This window comes from Schistocerca nitens, chromosome 1 (genome assembly GCF_023898315.1).
Source record: "Schistocerca nitens isolate TAMUIC-IGC-003100 chromosome 1, iqSchNite1.1, whole genome shotgun sequence".
NCBI classification, from domain to species: domain Eukaryota; kingdom Metazoa; phylum Arthropoda; class Insecta; order Orthoptera; family Acrididae; genus Schistocerca; species Schistocerca nitens.
The window spans coordinates 599439755-599455011 of NC_064614.1; the positions used below are offsets into that span (position 1 = coordinate 599439755).

The window sequence follows — 15257 nt, forward strand, 5'->3', positions numbered from 1 at the left end:
GTCATTAATTTCTGTTTAATGACTGAAGTTAATATTTTGTATATTGTTGGTTGGCATGTTATGGGGCGATGTTTTGCTGGGTTTGCTGTGTCTGCCTGATCGTTAGGTTTCAGATAAGTTATTCCTTGTGTAAGTGTATCAGGGACTGTGTATGGGTCTGCAATGGAACTGTTAAATAATTTAGTTAGATGTGAATGTGTTGAGGTGAACTTCTTTAGCCAGAAATTTGCTATTTTATCTTTTCCAGGGGCTTTCCATTTGTGCATAGAATTAATTTCTCAGGTGACTTCATGTTGCAAAATTATCACTTCAGGCATTTGTGGTATCATCTTGTATGTGTCTGTTTCTGCTTGTATCCACCGTGCATGTCTCTTATGTTGTACCGGGTTTGACCATACGTTGCTCCATGTCTGTTATGTTTGGTGGATTGTCTATTTTAATATGTGTGCTATCTATTGTCTGGTAAAATTTCTTTTGGTTTGTGTTGAATGTTTGGTTTTGTTTCCTTCTATTTTCACTTTTTTTGTATCTTCTAAGTCGTTTGGCCAATGCCTGTAATTTCTGCTTCTTTTCATCTAATTGCTCTATCGCTTCTTGTTGTGAGATTTTACCTAACCTTTTTCGTTTTTTGTCTGATATTTCATTTCTTATAAATTGTGTTAGCTGTCTGATGTCTTTTCTCAGTTTTTCTATTCTGATCTGTGGCCTGTGTTGCCATGCTGGTTTTGTGGGTTTCTTCTGTGTATTGGTTGGTTCTGATCTCTGCCTAGTGTGTATATTTAGTGTAGTGAGTGCTCCTATATAAACCAGTAGTTGTAACTCTTCCATAGTTGTATTTTCATTTATTTTGTTGTGTATGATTGTGTTGATAGTTGTTATTGTTGTTTCGACTTGTGGGTTATTTGGTGGTCTATGCAAGAATGGTCTAATATCTGTATTTGTGTCTTTGTATTCTATATATGTCAGCTGAAATTTTTCTTCTATATCTAACATATGTGTCACTTCGTGTTCTATTTGTGCTTGTTCTGGTGGCTGTCTTAAGATTTCGTTTTCCTCTGATTGTTTAATTGATGGGTGTTATTCTTTGTGTGTTTGCTCTGGGATGTTTGAGTCCATTACTGGATTTTCTTCTCCTTCTGTTTGCACAATATTTTGTTCCAGTATTTGTTGTACTTGTTGTTTGATGTTTTCTAATTCTGACTGGGGTATCCTGTTATTTTTGATTATTACATGGATTTGATCAGCTAGTCGTTGTTCTGTTAAAAATTTTAATTCTGGGTATCTGGTAATAAATGTTGTGTATACTTGTGATATGTATCCATTTGTGTTGGTTCCTAAGTTTGTTGCTTGGTAATAACAGAACATGAGGTGTCGGTTAACTTCATCTGACCATCTCATCCTCTGTCTTTGTTTTCCTTCTAGAGTGGTTGCAGGAAGCATATCCTGCAAAACACCTCTATTTGGATTTAAATCATTTTCCGTGTGGCTAGCAGTGTCGTTACCATTGTGGACGGGCATAGGGTTCAAGCGTCGTCCCCGACCGTAACAGCGCTTGTCCGAGGCTTCATTAGTTCTGTCCTGAACCAATTAATCACACTAAAAGGAGGGTTAGCCCTATTAGTGGTTTGTTCTTTTCGTCGCCTTTTATGACTGGCAGAACATACCGGAGGCCTATTCTAAAAAATGGTTCAAATGGCTCTGAGCACTATGGGACTCAACATCTTAGGTCATAAGTCCCCTAGAACTTAGAACTACTTAAACCTAACTAACCTAAGGACACCACACACACCCATGCCCGAGGCAGGATTCGAACCTGCGACCGTAGCAGTCCCGCGGTTCCGGACTGCAGCGCCAGAACCGCTAGACCACCGCGGCCGGCAGGAGGCCTATTCTTTTCTGGGCCCTCCACGGGGATTATTATTATTATTATTATTACTGTTGTTATTATTATTGGCAGTGCCTGTAGTTGCATAAACATGTTGATAAGCATAAGTGTTGTACAGCAGATGCTATTAATTTCATGTTCTCAAATTTATCTGAATCTAAACATTTGTTAACATCTAGATCGTAAATTCACGAGCCGCCACTAAAAGTAATATAACATTTTAAGCGCTCGGTTATAATGAATGAAACTGTGGGTATCCCAGTCGTGGACAGAAAATTAGACGTCACATGGCGTGAGGTCGGCGTTACTATTACGTCAATTGGAGCTGGCCCTGCAGCACGACGCACTTGTAGAGACAGAAGAAGGCGATGTTCGTTAATCAGCGAACGGTTAGGGTCCACTGTAGTGGCGTTCTTCGTTAACATGCCCTGTAGACAAAATTTGGCCGGCTGCACAAGTGGAAGAATCAACTGGAAGGTAAACGAAATGGGGCGAGTCTAGCTCAGGAGTCTGGTATTGTTCACAATATTGTTTCACGTGCGTGGGGAGGTTTCCGCTCCACAGGCTCTGCTGCCCCAAACAGAAGAGGTGGTCTACGACGGCCTGCGACAGAGACGTCGGCTGGTGCATTGAGCAGCAGGCACGAATGGACCAAAGTCAAACAGAGCGTGCAGACTGCAACTGCAACCACATTTAACAGGACTGTGAGGCATGCAATCTCACGCTCCACAGCGGCACGGCAAATGCTTGAGGGTGGATCCTTTCTCCGCCGACTAGTATCTTGCGTTCCCTTGAGACCGGCACATCAGTGTCACCGTTTGTGACGGTGCCACGTGCATGAGGACTGGGCCGAAGATGAATGAGATCATGTGATCTTCTCGCATGAGAGCAGATTCAGTGTGAGTCGTGATTCTGGACGTACCCTCATACAGGTGGGAACAATTAGTGCGTGCAGGTATATTATTGAACATGGTCGTTTTGGTGCTGCAGGTGTTACGGTGTGAGGAGATACAATGTTGCATGGAAGTACTGACTTCCAAATTTTTGAACACGGCACGCTCACCTGTCAACGTGATTGTGACACTGTACACCTGTGTATTGCGGCACGTCCACACCCACCAACGGCCATCCAGCAGTCGTGATCCGCGCTGGTGAAGGAATGGAACCCCCTACGATAAGAACTCCTTACTAACCTCGTGCCCACCATGGGAGCCCTTTGCAGAGCACTTACCGCCGTCCGTCGTTATCACACTCCATATTAAGAAGCAGAATGGAAGTGCCATTTCTGGTCGTCTCATTTCATTTTTTTTCAGTTCCCTTCTATACTATACTCCAAAACTTCTTTCAATGTATGGGCCAAGTTGCATCTAGATATGTTACCTGACACTAGCTCATCATCCGAAAGATAATCTCGTTCTTAAGTTTGCAGACCAATATAACTATTAGTTCTCCACCCAAAATTCTTGAAAAAGAAGTGGACTGGACGGCTTTCCAAAAGATAGTTATCACTATCTTCGAAGAAACATACTTACTATTCACTTTGCATTTCAGGTTTCTGAATTATCCACTACAAAATGGCTCTGAGCACTATGGGACTCAACATCTTAGGTCATAAGTCCCCTAGAACTTAGAACTACTTAAACCTAACTAACCTAAGGACATCACACACACCCATGCCCGAGGCAGGATTCGAACCTGCGACCGTAGCAGTCCCGCGGTTCCGGACTGCAGCGCCAGAACCGCTAGACCACCGCGGCCGGCTATTCACTACAATAAGGAGGTAGCTTACTAAACCATCTTTTAACACTTGAATATTGCTCGTCAACGTGGTATTCATACCAGACAGGACTGACAGAGGAAATACAGATCCTAAGAAGGACAGAGCGTTTTGTTACAGATACGTCTAGTAAGCGCGAAAGCGTCACACCGATGCTCAGTCAACTCCTGTGGCAGACGCTGCAAGAGAGGCATACCTATTACGAAACCACTTACAGGCACTACCATATTTGTAACACGAAGGTTACTGGCTTGGAGCAGTTTAGGCCTGAAGATGACGTAGTGTAACGTCGAAACTGGTTGCCTAGAAATAGACCTATACAACGGCGATTGGTAGTCTATTGTTTTTACTGTATATGAAAATTCCTTGGGACAATTACGTTAACAGTGTAAAATTCATAATCGGGGGTCCTACAGTAGCAATAAAATGTTCCACCGCTTCAGTGCCGCTAACTGACCAACTGAAAAAAAAAAAAATAATCCAAGAAGTAAATTATTGTCTTACGTTCAAGGAGCGATTTAAAAACTGCACACCGCGAATTGACTGCCAAAACAATAACATACTTTCACATCAGTTCACTCTGTAAAATAAACAGTTGGTCAGTGAACTAACAACATTATAGATTCTTCCGTTAATATACAGGTATTGCGTCTCGTAGAACCAATGTATTTAATAAAATTGTACAAAAAATCGAGCAGCAGTCATAGGATGAAATCCTCTTGAAGATGTAAGAAACGCCTATCAGTTACAACAATGAAGGTTTCTTTAAACCGTTTGACCATAGTGTCAACGATTATGTAAACTTTAACTATTCTTTCTGAATAAGACGTTTTAATAAACATTGAAACCATGTCAAGGGGCTTACGTAAATCTGTTTTGCAACTGAGTTGCTGTTCATTATTTCTTCCATAAAATTGATTTTTTTAATGGACGCAATCACCTGCACCAGGCACGTCAATATAACGAAGGACTGACCATTGTATAACGAAATCTTAGTTATTACTTTTAAAAAAAAAATCTGCTGGTAGGATGTGTAGTGCAGATTCTCCTGTGCCTCCAACATATAGACATTAATTTCCTAGGAACTTTGTCGAACATGATTGTTTTGGTGGTCCAGGTGTTAATGGTGTGAGGAAGCACAAGGTTGCATATGCGCACCGACTTCCAAATCTTTGAACGTGGTACACTCACTGGTCACTGTGCTCCTTCCCCGTGTGCGGCTATTCAGGTTTCCATTCGGTACTGACTTGAATTTTTTTGGATGACAGCGCGTGATGGCATCCTACTGCGCTACTGGAGGAGTTCTTGCAATGACTGGACATTTAGCGAAAGCACCGCACTGCCGGTTTCTCCACTTTAAATCCCCTCGAGTGCGTATTGGTACGTTGGGGAGATGTATTACGGCACCTCGGGGAGCACCAACGACCATCCGGCTCTTGTCAACCGCAGGAAAAGCACATCCTGCCAACCTCGTGGCCAGCATGGGAGCGCGTTGCAGAACGTTGTTCGCCGTCCGTGGTGGTCAAAAACCCTTTTAAGAACCATGTCACACATTTTGTAATGTCCAGGAGAGCATCATTATTCGTGGTGACATTAGTGTAATTGTTGTCTTTGTGCTGATTCGAAAACCGTTACTGTGGCGATGCATTCGAATTCCTGCGCAAGGCACTGTGGCCAGTGCGGCTGTGGCACCTCCTAAGCGAAGTTGCCTGCTGTCGGGCAAAACAGTAGAGTTCTTCAGATTAGAGATTTTAACCTGAAATGATCATCGACGGGGCCTACCGGCCGGAGTAGACCGTATTTGCGCCATGGACGTGATTGTTTACTAGCTGCCTATCGTCAACTGCGGCGGCTGCCATCAAATGATCCAGTGTGTTACGGCTGCATGACTGGGGTTGTGAGTCCAGGTATACCACGCCGGAAGAGCCGAGGCTCTGGGTGGCCTTTGTTACTATCCAGAAAGGCTCTGGTCGTGATTCAGAAAACTGCTGATGTCGTTGGCCTATGGTAATTTTATTATCTCAAGAGCTTATGATCTCGTTGCCTCAGTTCTTGTTGATTTGCTGTATTTAATCGGAACACAGTTATACGAGAGTTCATGAGCCATATTACATAACTTTCATTAGCTGTGTTGACAAATGTTGATTGTTGTTTTGTTTATGTATAAATTTGTTTGATAAAGTTTTAATGCAATTCATGTCACGGCAGCATCTTCCATGCATGGATAATGGTGGATAACAAATTAAGTTTTATAAAAATTGTTTTTCTCTAATATAATTGTAGGTTACGTTCTTGTAGTTGCTGTGGAGGTGCATCCATTTAATTAGTTAAATTACATGTGGTCTTATTCAGTGATATCCTTGTGATTGGATTTTAGTTTCTGCTGTGAATATTCTTGTGTTTTTCATGTGAGTCTGTGATATAATGAAACTGAAATGCAATTTGAGAAAAATGTATCACACCTACCACGGCATAGCCTCACCGCTCAATTAATCTGTCTCACTGTGGTAGCAAAGAGCGTTGTTACGTTGTGGTGGGATGTGTGTGACTTTTTTAAAATCTTTATTTTCTTTAACTGGGAGAAAATTGTCCTCATTTTGCTGATTGCTGTATCTTACCTTCTGTTCTCTTTATCGGATATTAATTGTTACCGTTCTGTTTCTGTATGGCTTCCAGGAGGTGCCTGCGGTCACTGCGTTGAATATAGAAGAATTCATTTACAAGTTAAAGATTGGCGGCGCTAATATGTCGGGGAGTGCACCCATGTTGGCGCGCCGCCTACGGGATGTTCTTCATCCCGCGGTCCTGCCGGGCATGCAGGATGCAGAGGTCAGTGATGCCACCACCAGAATTACGCTTGCGTTAACCGATTTAGATAAGACTCCCTTTTTTCGAATTAGCTAATCATCTCGCTCGCAGGTTAACAGAATTAGAGCCCGCTTGTTCACTATGTTAATAGGGCTCGGGATTTGTGTAGCATCAGACCCTCCAACTCCATGTGCAAATTATTAAGAGAACAGCTGGGAACGAACCCAGGATATGTTACCTCGGAGGGAAATAGCGCAAAGTGAATCAAGTACATGCTTAACAGATCGCAGAGCAAATTCCTCCTGGGTCCCCTGCTATAGCTGGGCATATCTGTTTGTCAAGTTACCAAAGCAGTGATGGTCATGTGTTGTCTGTGAATTCAACTGAGGAGGTACAGAGGGCATTGCATTTTTTTTTTTAATTTGAGAATCGAGGGGACTTATTTCGGTTATATCAGTGTTGAGTCCAATGGTCAGTAGCCGTTGGGGAGGCATTCGTTGAGATAATGCGACGGAAACTGCCTTTTATTGAATTCCGGAAGCTACTTTGGAGGAAAGAGAACCACCTGCATGAATATCAAGAGCTCATACGGAAAACCAGTCCTAAGCCAAGAAGATACAACAGAAAGGTAGTAAGAGTATATAGAGGCTCCATACAAGGGCGATGTACTTAAGGGCAATATAATGAAATGAAAGAGGTCGTAGATGAAGATGAAATGAGAAATATGATACTGCGTGAAGAATTTGACAGAGCTCTGAAAGACCTAAGTCAAACAGGGCCCCGGGAGTAGACAACATTGCATTAGAACTACTGATAGCCTTAGGAGAGTCAGCCATGACAAAACTCTTCCACCTGGTGAGCAAGATGTATGAGACATGCGAAATACCCCCAGACTTCAAGAATAACATAATAATCACAGTTCCAAAGAAAGCAGGTGCTGAAAGGTGTGACAATTACCGAACTATCAGTTTAATAAGTCACGGTACCAAAATACTAATACGAATACTTTACAGAAGAATGGAAAAACTGGTAGAGGCCGACCTTGGGGAGGATCAATTTGGATTCCGGAGAAATGAAGGAGCACTTTAGACGATACTGACTCTAAGAAATCTCATAGGAGATAGGTCAATAAAAAACAAATCTACCTTTATAGCATTTGTGGACTTAGAGAAAGCTTTTGACAATGTTGACTGGAATACTCTCTTTCAAATTTTAAAGGTGACAGGGATAAGATACATGGACCGAAGGGCTATTTACAATTTGCACCGAAACCAGGTGGCAATTATAAGGGTCGAAGGTCATGAAAGGGAAACTGTGAAACAGGGTTGTAGCCTATCCCCTACATTAGCCAATCTGTATATTGAGCAAGCAGTAAAGGCAATAAAAGAAAAGTTTGGAATACGAATTAAGGTCCAGGGAGAAGAAATAAAAACTTTAAGGTTTGTCGGTGACATTTTAATTCTGTCAGAGACAGCAAAGGGCTTGGAAGAGCAGTTGAACGGAATAACAGTATCTTGAACGGAGGGTATAAGATGAACTTCAACAAAAGCAAAACGAGAATAATTGAATGTAGTCGAATTAAATCATGTGATGCTGAGGGAATTAGATTAGGAAATTAGGCACTTATAGTAGTAAATGGGTTTTTTTTTATTTACAAAGCAAAATTGCTGATGATCCTTGAAGTACGGATGATATAAAATGTACACTGGCAATGGGAAGAAAAGCATTTCTGAAGAAGAGAAACGCGTTAACATCGAGTATAGAGTTAAATGTTAGGAAGTTCTTGCCGGCCGTTGTGGCCAAGCGGTTCTAGGCGCTTCAGTCAGGAACCGTGCGACCGCTACGGTCGCAAGTTCGAATCCTGCCGCGGGCATGGATGTGTGTGATGTCCTTAGGTTGGTTAGGTTTAAGTAGTTCTAAGGTATAGGGGACTGATGACCTCAGATGTTAAGTCCCATAGTGCTCAGAGTCATTTGAACAATTTAGGAAGTTCTTCTGAAAGTATTTGTATTGAGTGTAGCTATGTTGGGAAGTGAAATACGGACGATAAACAGTTTAGACAAGAAGATAATAGAATATTTGGAAATGTAGGGCTACAGAAGAATGCTGAAGATTAGATGGGTAGATCACATAACAAATGAGGAGGTACTGAATAAAATTGAAGAGAAATTTACGGTACATCCTAACTAGAAGAAGAGATCGATTGATAGGAGGCATTTTGAGGGCTCAAGGGATCGCCAATTTAGTACTAGGGGGAATTGTAGGAGATAAAAATGATAGAGGGAGACCAAGAGACGAATACAGGAAGCAGATTCAGAAGGATTAAGCAGCGATGCGTATTTGGGGAACTATTAAAGTTAATATCCGAACTGATAATTTTAAGTGAAAATTCCAGTTAAGGTAGCACGTAATTTGTAGTGTCTGCCATTACAGGTTCTGACTTCATCCGTAACGTTGTATTAGTTCCTCAGTGGAGTCAAAGAATGTTTCATTTTGAGTTTGCACCTCAGAAGAAATTGAGTTTTGTAAGCACGTGGTGAATGTGAGAACAGTGTCAAAACCAGTCACCAGTTCTGTCGATACTGATTATCCGATTTATGGCACTGGAATTTACCAGCTGAACAAAGCAAACTGATTGTCAATTTAGGTGAATAATTTAGGTATGTGCTTACTGATAGATTAAGAGAAGTTAAAGGAGCATAATACTGAATTAATGGGCAATATTCCCGTAAGGTCTCTTCCATATAGATTTTCACCACATAGAATGAGGGACTTAATGGTGAGTATACCTGAAAGAAGTTGTGTGATGGAGTTATTAGGCCATCTAAATCTCCTACCTCCCCTCCTGTATTTGTGCTGCCTAAGCCACAGGGCGAGGTGAGACCGGTTGTTGACTATCGGCCCTGAACAAGAAAGTAGTTCTTCAACCTATATCTCTTCCTTATTTGCACTCATGCTTCTCACAGTCGGCTGCAGTGGAAACATTTTGTCCCCTACGAGCAAGATCATTACATTATGAAACTCAGAGGCGAGAAGAAAATGCTTCTATTACAGATTGGTGAAAATACTTGACTACGATCCTACAGAACTATTCGCATAACATCTGCTCCTCAAACAGAACCAAAAAAGGAAGGATGATGAGGGCTAAATACTATTAACAACGAAGTCATTAGAGATGCAGTACAATCACAAATTAAGTAAAGCTGGGTAAGAAATGGGCCATGCCCTTTCAAAAGTACTATCGCCGCAGATGCCTTAAGTGTTTTCGGGAAATCACAAAAAAAACGTAAATCAGACGGGTTTGAAAAGTCGTCCTTTCGATTGCAGGTCCAGTGGGCTAGCTACTATCAAACAGCACCAAGTTAAATGGAACAGGTGCCTACGATGTGTTATTGATTGTAGTTGAAAATTAAATGTTCTAAAAATACGAGCACCAATTGATTCTCAGATCTTATACTTTGCTTTCGGTAATTAGATTTCCTTTTTTCTTTTCAGACTCAGAACAAATGGCAAAGTATAGAAATTTCCGTAACTTAATGTAACTTGTGACACACAACAATTTTTGTATGTAATATTCGGGAAGAAGACCAAATTGAATAGGTACAACATTCAAATAAGGACAGATAATTTTATTTTTATACAAATATTACAGTGATAAATTGACAGAGCAATTCGTAAATATGTACATTTTATTGCTACATGAGAGCCATTTTCGCAATACATTCGGTGGTCACATTTACAAGGTATCAGCTTGCGAGGGCACTAGTAGTGTACCTTTGCGTGTGGCGTGGCGAGGGAGGCATGCGCCGTCTTCAGAGGTGCTCCGTAGACTCCAGCAGTGGCAGCTGGAGACAGCAGAGAGCGTGCAGCTCCAGGAAGTATGCCTCCTGAAACAGTTGTAGCACGTATTGAGGGAGATGTCTAATCAATCGGGAACATACTATTCTTGATGTCTGTCCACACTGGAGAACACCATAGCACCGTTAAAATGCTGTCAGAAGTATGCTTAAGTTCTAGATTAATTTCATTTGACCCCATCCATCGAGCATCAAAAACTATTAATGGAGATCAAACGTTTGAATATTTCTAAATAAAATTACAAACTGCTAAGAGTTTTAAATGTTATAATTCAATCATTGTAACTAACTTGACAGTAAATGCTGTGGCTGCCTATTGCTTGTAATCGTTCTACGTAGTTATAAGCGCAGTCAGTTTGTATCCTAGAGGGAACCGACTTCTATTACTGACCCCTTTCAACCGTATGGACATAATATTACTCAAGCTACACATACTTAATTGTTGCCAGGAGGTACATTAACCACAAAAATCAGGCCAGCAGCTCGATAAGGAAACATAGCAAATGGGACATTTGTCAGGTGCCCAATATTTATGAGTGAAAATCGGCTTCCAGTTTGACAACTCATCTATTTTCAGCTGTCTTCCAGCCACAAAATGCAATAGAAGTGCTCTTAATTCCAAAGAGAAGAGGTGCAACATCAGATTAGTAATCACTGATGTCGTACACTTAACTCCTTTGATTGTAAGTACATATATAGCCTTCCGCTATATGTGGATGTGTTATCATTACTTTCAAATGGTTCAATAAATTGAGACAAAGTCTCTGTAGTCTTTTGTGTCCTTAGTAAACAGATAAACCAGAATCAAGTATCTGAAATGTTACAGAAAAAATTGGATTTGTAATCACTTATGGGTCAAATACTGTTTCAAACCTGGAAGAATGTTTCGAGCAGAGGCAGCGGCAGGAACGACAGCAGCTCCCAGGGGGGCAGGCCCAGTTGGGACACCATCCTTGGAGACGACAGCATTAAAACCCGCACCAGGGGCAGCCGTGTACTGCACTGTGCGGACGCTGCCGTCAGGCTCGACCAGGCTGTAGCTGCCCTCCACCACGTCGCCGCTGCGGCTCTCCTGCTGCTGCTTGGCGTCGCCGGTCAGGGCGTCGCTGACGCTGTAGCTGAAGCTGTACTGCGGGTTGGGGTCGTAGTACGGGTCAGCCAGCTCGGCGGGCAGCCCACCGGCCGGGCGGCCCAGACCACCGCCGTAACGTGCAGCGCCCAGACCGGCGTAGCCAGGGGCGAGACCAGAGTAGGCACCACCAATACCAACACCTGGGTAGGCACCTCCTAGAGCGCCAGTGTAGCCAGGAGCCACACCAGAGTAGCTAGTGGCGAGGCGAGAGTAGGCGCCACCAACACCAGGGTAGGCACCTCCTAGTGCGCCAGTGTAGCCAGGAGCATAGCCACCGATGCCGGCACCAGACAGTCTGGCCCTAGCCGCTGCAGCAGCGGCGGCAGCGGAAGCAGCGGCACCTCCAGCCAGGCCTCCTAGGAAAGCAATGTGGCAATGGTGGCGTCTGCTGTAATCTCACACACATTTCCTATCGAAGGTACTAGCAAATAGTTGCTTGCAGTAGGGTTTATGTAGTATTAAAAGCTATGTCCATCTTCAGTTTAAGGTATTGCACAAGTTACCAGAATTGGCAATAACGATGCTCTATGGAGCACAGATAATACGTCTAACAGATTCAATACACTAATTTCATTTAAAGAACAATTGTAAATTGCCTTCCATCTAAACGTTCACTGAAAAGTAATTGTTCATTAAGTTTACTACATTTTGGGGAAGTATGTCATAATCTTCTTGCTTACTATATTGTGTTGTCGCCACAAGAATAATTAGAACAAGAGGAAAGAAAAGAATTACGAAAACGAAAACCATGTTTCGAAACCTCTTGTAACATGAAAGTATAGTTAGAGGAACACTTTTACAATAATTGCTACAAACAGCATGCAGCAAAATTTGAACTGTGGGACAGAAAGTATAAATAAAATTATAGACAAATATTTGCAACTGTGGATAAAGTGTGTATGTGTTTAAGTAATACACTGACAATTATAAAATAAACCAATTACTGTTTCTTATGGGTAAAACCGCTCAAGTAATTTGGGAACTATGACGATAACTAATTAACAAATATTATAGTGAATTTTCACGAATTTTTGTGTAGCACTAAAGATGTGGAATCTAAAAGCAAATCCGAAGTCTTTTGCATGTAGAAGGACCCCAAGAACAAAGACATCTTAGCCGTTCGGGTTTGTAAATCAGACGTCGTCCCTCCTTTGAGAGACTGTAGCACAAACTACCTGTGTATCCGAGTCCGGCGTTGTAAGGAAGGCCGCCTCGCAGGGCGGGAGCCGCCGAGTAGGAGACGGCGGGAGAGCCCAGGTAGCCCGCACTGGCCGCGCCCAGCAGCGCGCATGCGCACAACAGTACCTGCAACACCACAGACAGGGCACGTGTACCGTCTGTAAACACAAATTCCACTACGCCAAAGAGTACAGTACGTGCTATCAACGAGCTGCACGACATATGTTCGACCTACATGTTCTTTCTTCGGGATAAAAGAACATATCTGTTAATCTTAGTGTGTAAAGGGTAGTATTAACATGTAGACATTTATGGTGACTTCAATACTCATTCAAGTGAACAACGACCTCCATTTCCTAGGATTTATGCCTCAAAATTCCCCATTATCACTGCTGAAGTTTGTTTCTACAGACAGCATGTTGTTAGAACCAACACTATTAAAAGAAGTTTGTGACTGCTATGGATGACTTGCCCAGAACATTATGGACATAATTATGAGCACAAACAGAATAATCTTCTTGTAGACATTATTTAGAAGACGTTTAACTTGATTTGATTGAGATGTACATATAATCACATGCACACCTTTTCACATACACTCCTGGAAATTGAAATAAGAACACCGTGAATTCATTGTCCCAGGAAGGGGAAACTTTATTGACACATTCCTGGGGTCAGATACATCACATGATCACACTGACAGAACCACAGGCACATAGACACAGGCAACAGAGCATGCACTATGTCGGCACTAGTACAGTGTATATCCACCTTTCGCAGCAATTCAGGCTGCTATTCTCCCATGGAGACGATCGTAGAGATGCTGGATGTAGTCCTGTGGAACGGCTTGCCATGCCATTTCCACCTGGCGCCTCAGTTGGACCAGCGTTCGTGCTGGACGTGCAGACCGCGTGAGACGACGCTTCATCCAGTCCCAAACATGCTCAATGGGGGACAGATCCGGAGATCTTGCTGGCCAGGGTAGTTGACTTACACCTTCTAGAGCACGTTGGGTGGCACGGGATACATGCGGACGTGCATTGTCCTGTTGGAACAGCAAGTTCCCTTGTCGGTCTAGGAATGGTATAACGATGGGTTCGATGACGGTTTGGATGTACCGTGCACTATTCAGTGTCCCCTCGACGATCACCAGTGGTGTACGGCCAGTGTAGGAGATCGCTCCCCACACCATGATGCCGGGTGTTGGCCCTGTGTGCCTCGGTCGTATGCAGTCCTGATTGTGGCGCTCACCTGCACGGCGCCAAACACGCATACGACCATCATTGGCACCAAGGCAGAAGCGACTCTCATCGCTGAAGACGACACGTCTCCATTCGTCCCTCCATTCACGCCTGTCGCGACACCACTGGAGGCGGGCTGCACGATGTTGGGGCGTGAGCGGAAGACGGCCTAACGGTGTGCGGGACCGTAGCCCAGCTTCATGGAGACGGTTGCGAATGGTCCTCGCCGATACCCCAGGAGCAACAGTGTCCCTAATTTGCTGGGAAGTGGCGGTGCGGTCCCCTACGGCACTGCGTAGGATCCTACGGTCTTGGCGTGCATCCGTGCGTCGCTGCGGTCCGGTCCCAGGTCGACGGGCACGTGCACCTTCCGCCGACCACTGGCGACAACATCGATGTACTGTGGAGACCTCACGCCCCACGTGTTGAGCAATTCGGCGGTACGTCCACCCGGCCTCCCGCATGGCCACTATACGCCCTCGCTCAAAGTCCGTCAACTGCACATACGGTTCACGTCCACGCTGTCGCGGCATGCTACCAGTGTTAAAGACTGCGATGGAGCTCCGTATGCCACGGCAAACTGGCTGACACTGACGGCGGCGGTGCACAAATGCTGCGCAGCTAGCGCCATTCGACGGCCAACACCGCGGTTCCTGGTGTGTCCGCTGTGCCGTGCGTGTGATCATTGCTTGTACAGCCCTCTCGCAGTGTCCGGAGCAAGTATGGTGGGTCTGACACACCGGTGTCAATGTGTTCTTTTTTCCATTTCCAGGAGTGTATATCCGAAGACACCCCGGTAAAGCTCCTTCATTATGCTCCCTGGCTTTTGATATTAAACTTTTACTCCAGAAAATTAATCTTATACAGATCGGAAATGCAGTTAACGGCGCCTGCATGGCAACCGAAGCTCCTATTCAGTCTCTGGTTCTGAGAATATCATAAATATTTTAAAAAATTAATGTGCTGTTTGGAAGAACTTCCTGCTAATGAGGTAGATAGAAAAACGCCACTGAAGCTTGAAATTCAGGAAATTTCCCTGATCTGAATTTAAAGGGGAAGTGCAAGAGCTTGTTATGTTTAAAAGTTGGATAGGTGTTGGCTCCAGCATTGGCGAAGGGATCTTCTGGACATTACCTGAAGTACCTTAAGCAAAATAACTGGGAACAATGACGATGCAGATGGCATATTTTGGTTAACACCAGTGTGAAGAACCAATACAACAATTTTTACATTTATAGCTTCCCACAGCCAACTGCCAATACCTTTTCTGATTAAGACAACGGAGGATATAATAACAAGTGTTGAATCTTTTATCGGTTTGACTCATTAAGATCTCATGGTATACATTACGTCAATATACTTTATCGTGTCTTTGAAT

General features: G+C 43.4%; 1 protein-coding gene across 10 annotated transcripts in view; it reads right to left on the minus strand.

Annotated features, from left to right (window-relative positions):
* LOC126256324 (cuticle protein 21-like) overlaps positions 1 to 15257 on the minus strand; it is a 187833-nt gene that overhangs the window by 111637 nt on the left and 60939 nt on the right. For 2 of the 10 annotated variants that reach the window (XM_049955474.1, XM_049955475.1), the window contains exons 2-3: positions 12635 to 12764; positions 11612 to 11815 (exon numbers count right to left, since the gene is read on the minus strand). The exons of 4 other annotated variants lie outside the window; for them this stretch is intronic. In XM_049955474.1, the coding sequence (XP_049811431.1) occupies positions 11612 to 11815; positions 12635 to 12764 (334 nt within the window). Of the gene's footprint in view, positions 1 to 10078; positions 10358 to 11611; positions 11816 to 12634; positions 12765 to 15257 lie in introns of those variants that run through there. 4 more of the 10 variants (XM_049955479.1, XM_049955472.1, XM_049955473.1 and 1 more) reach the window with 4 other exon arrangements.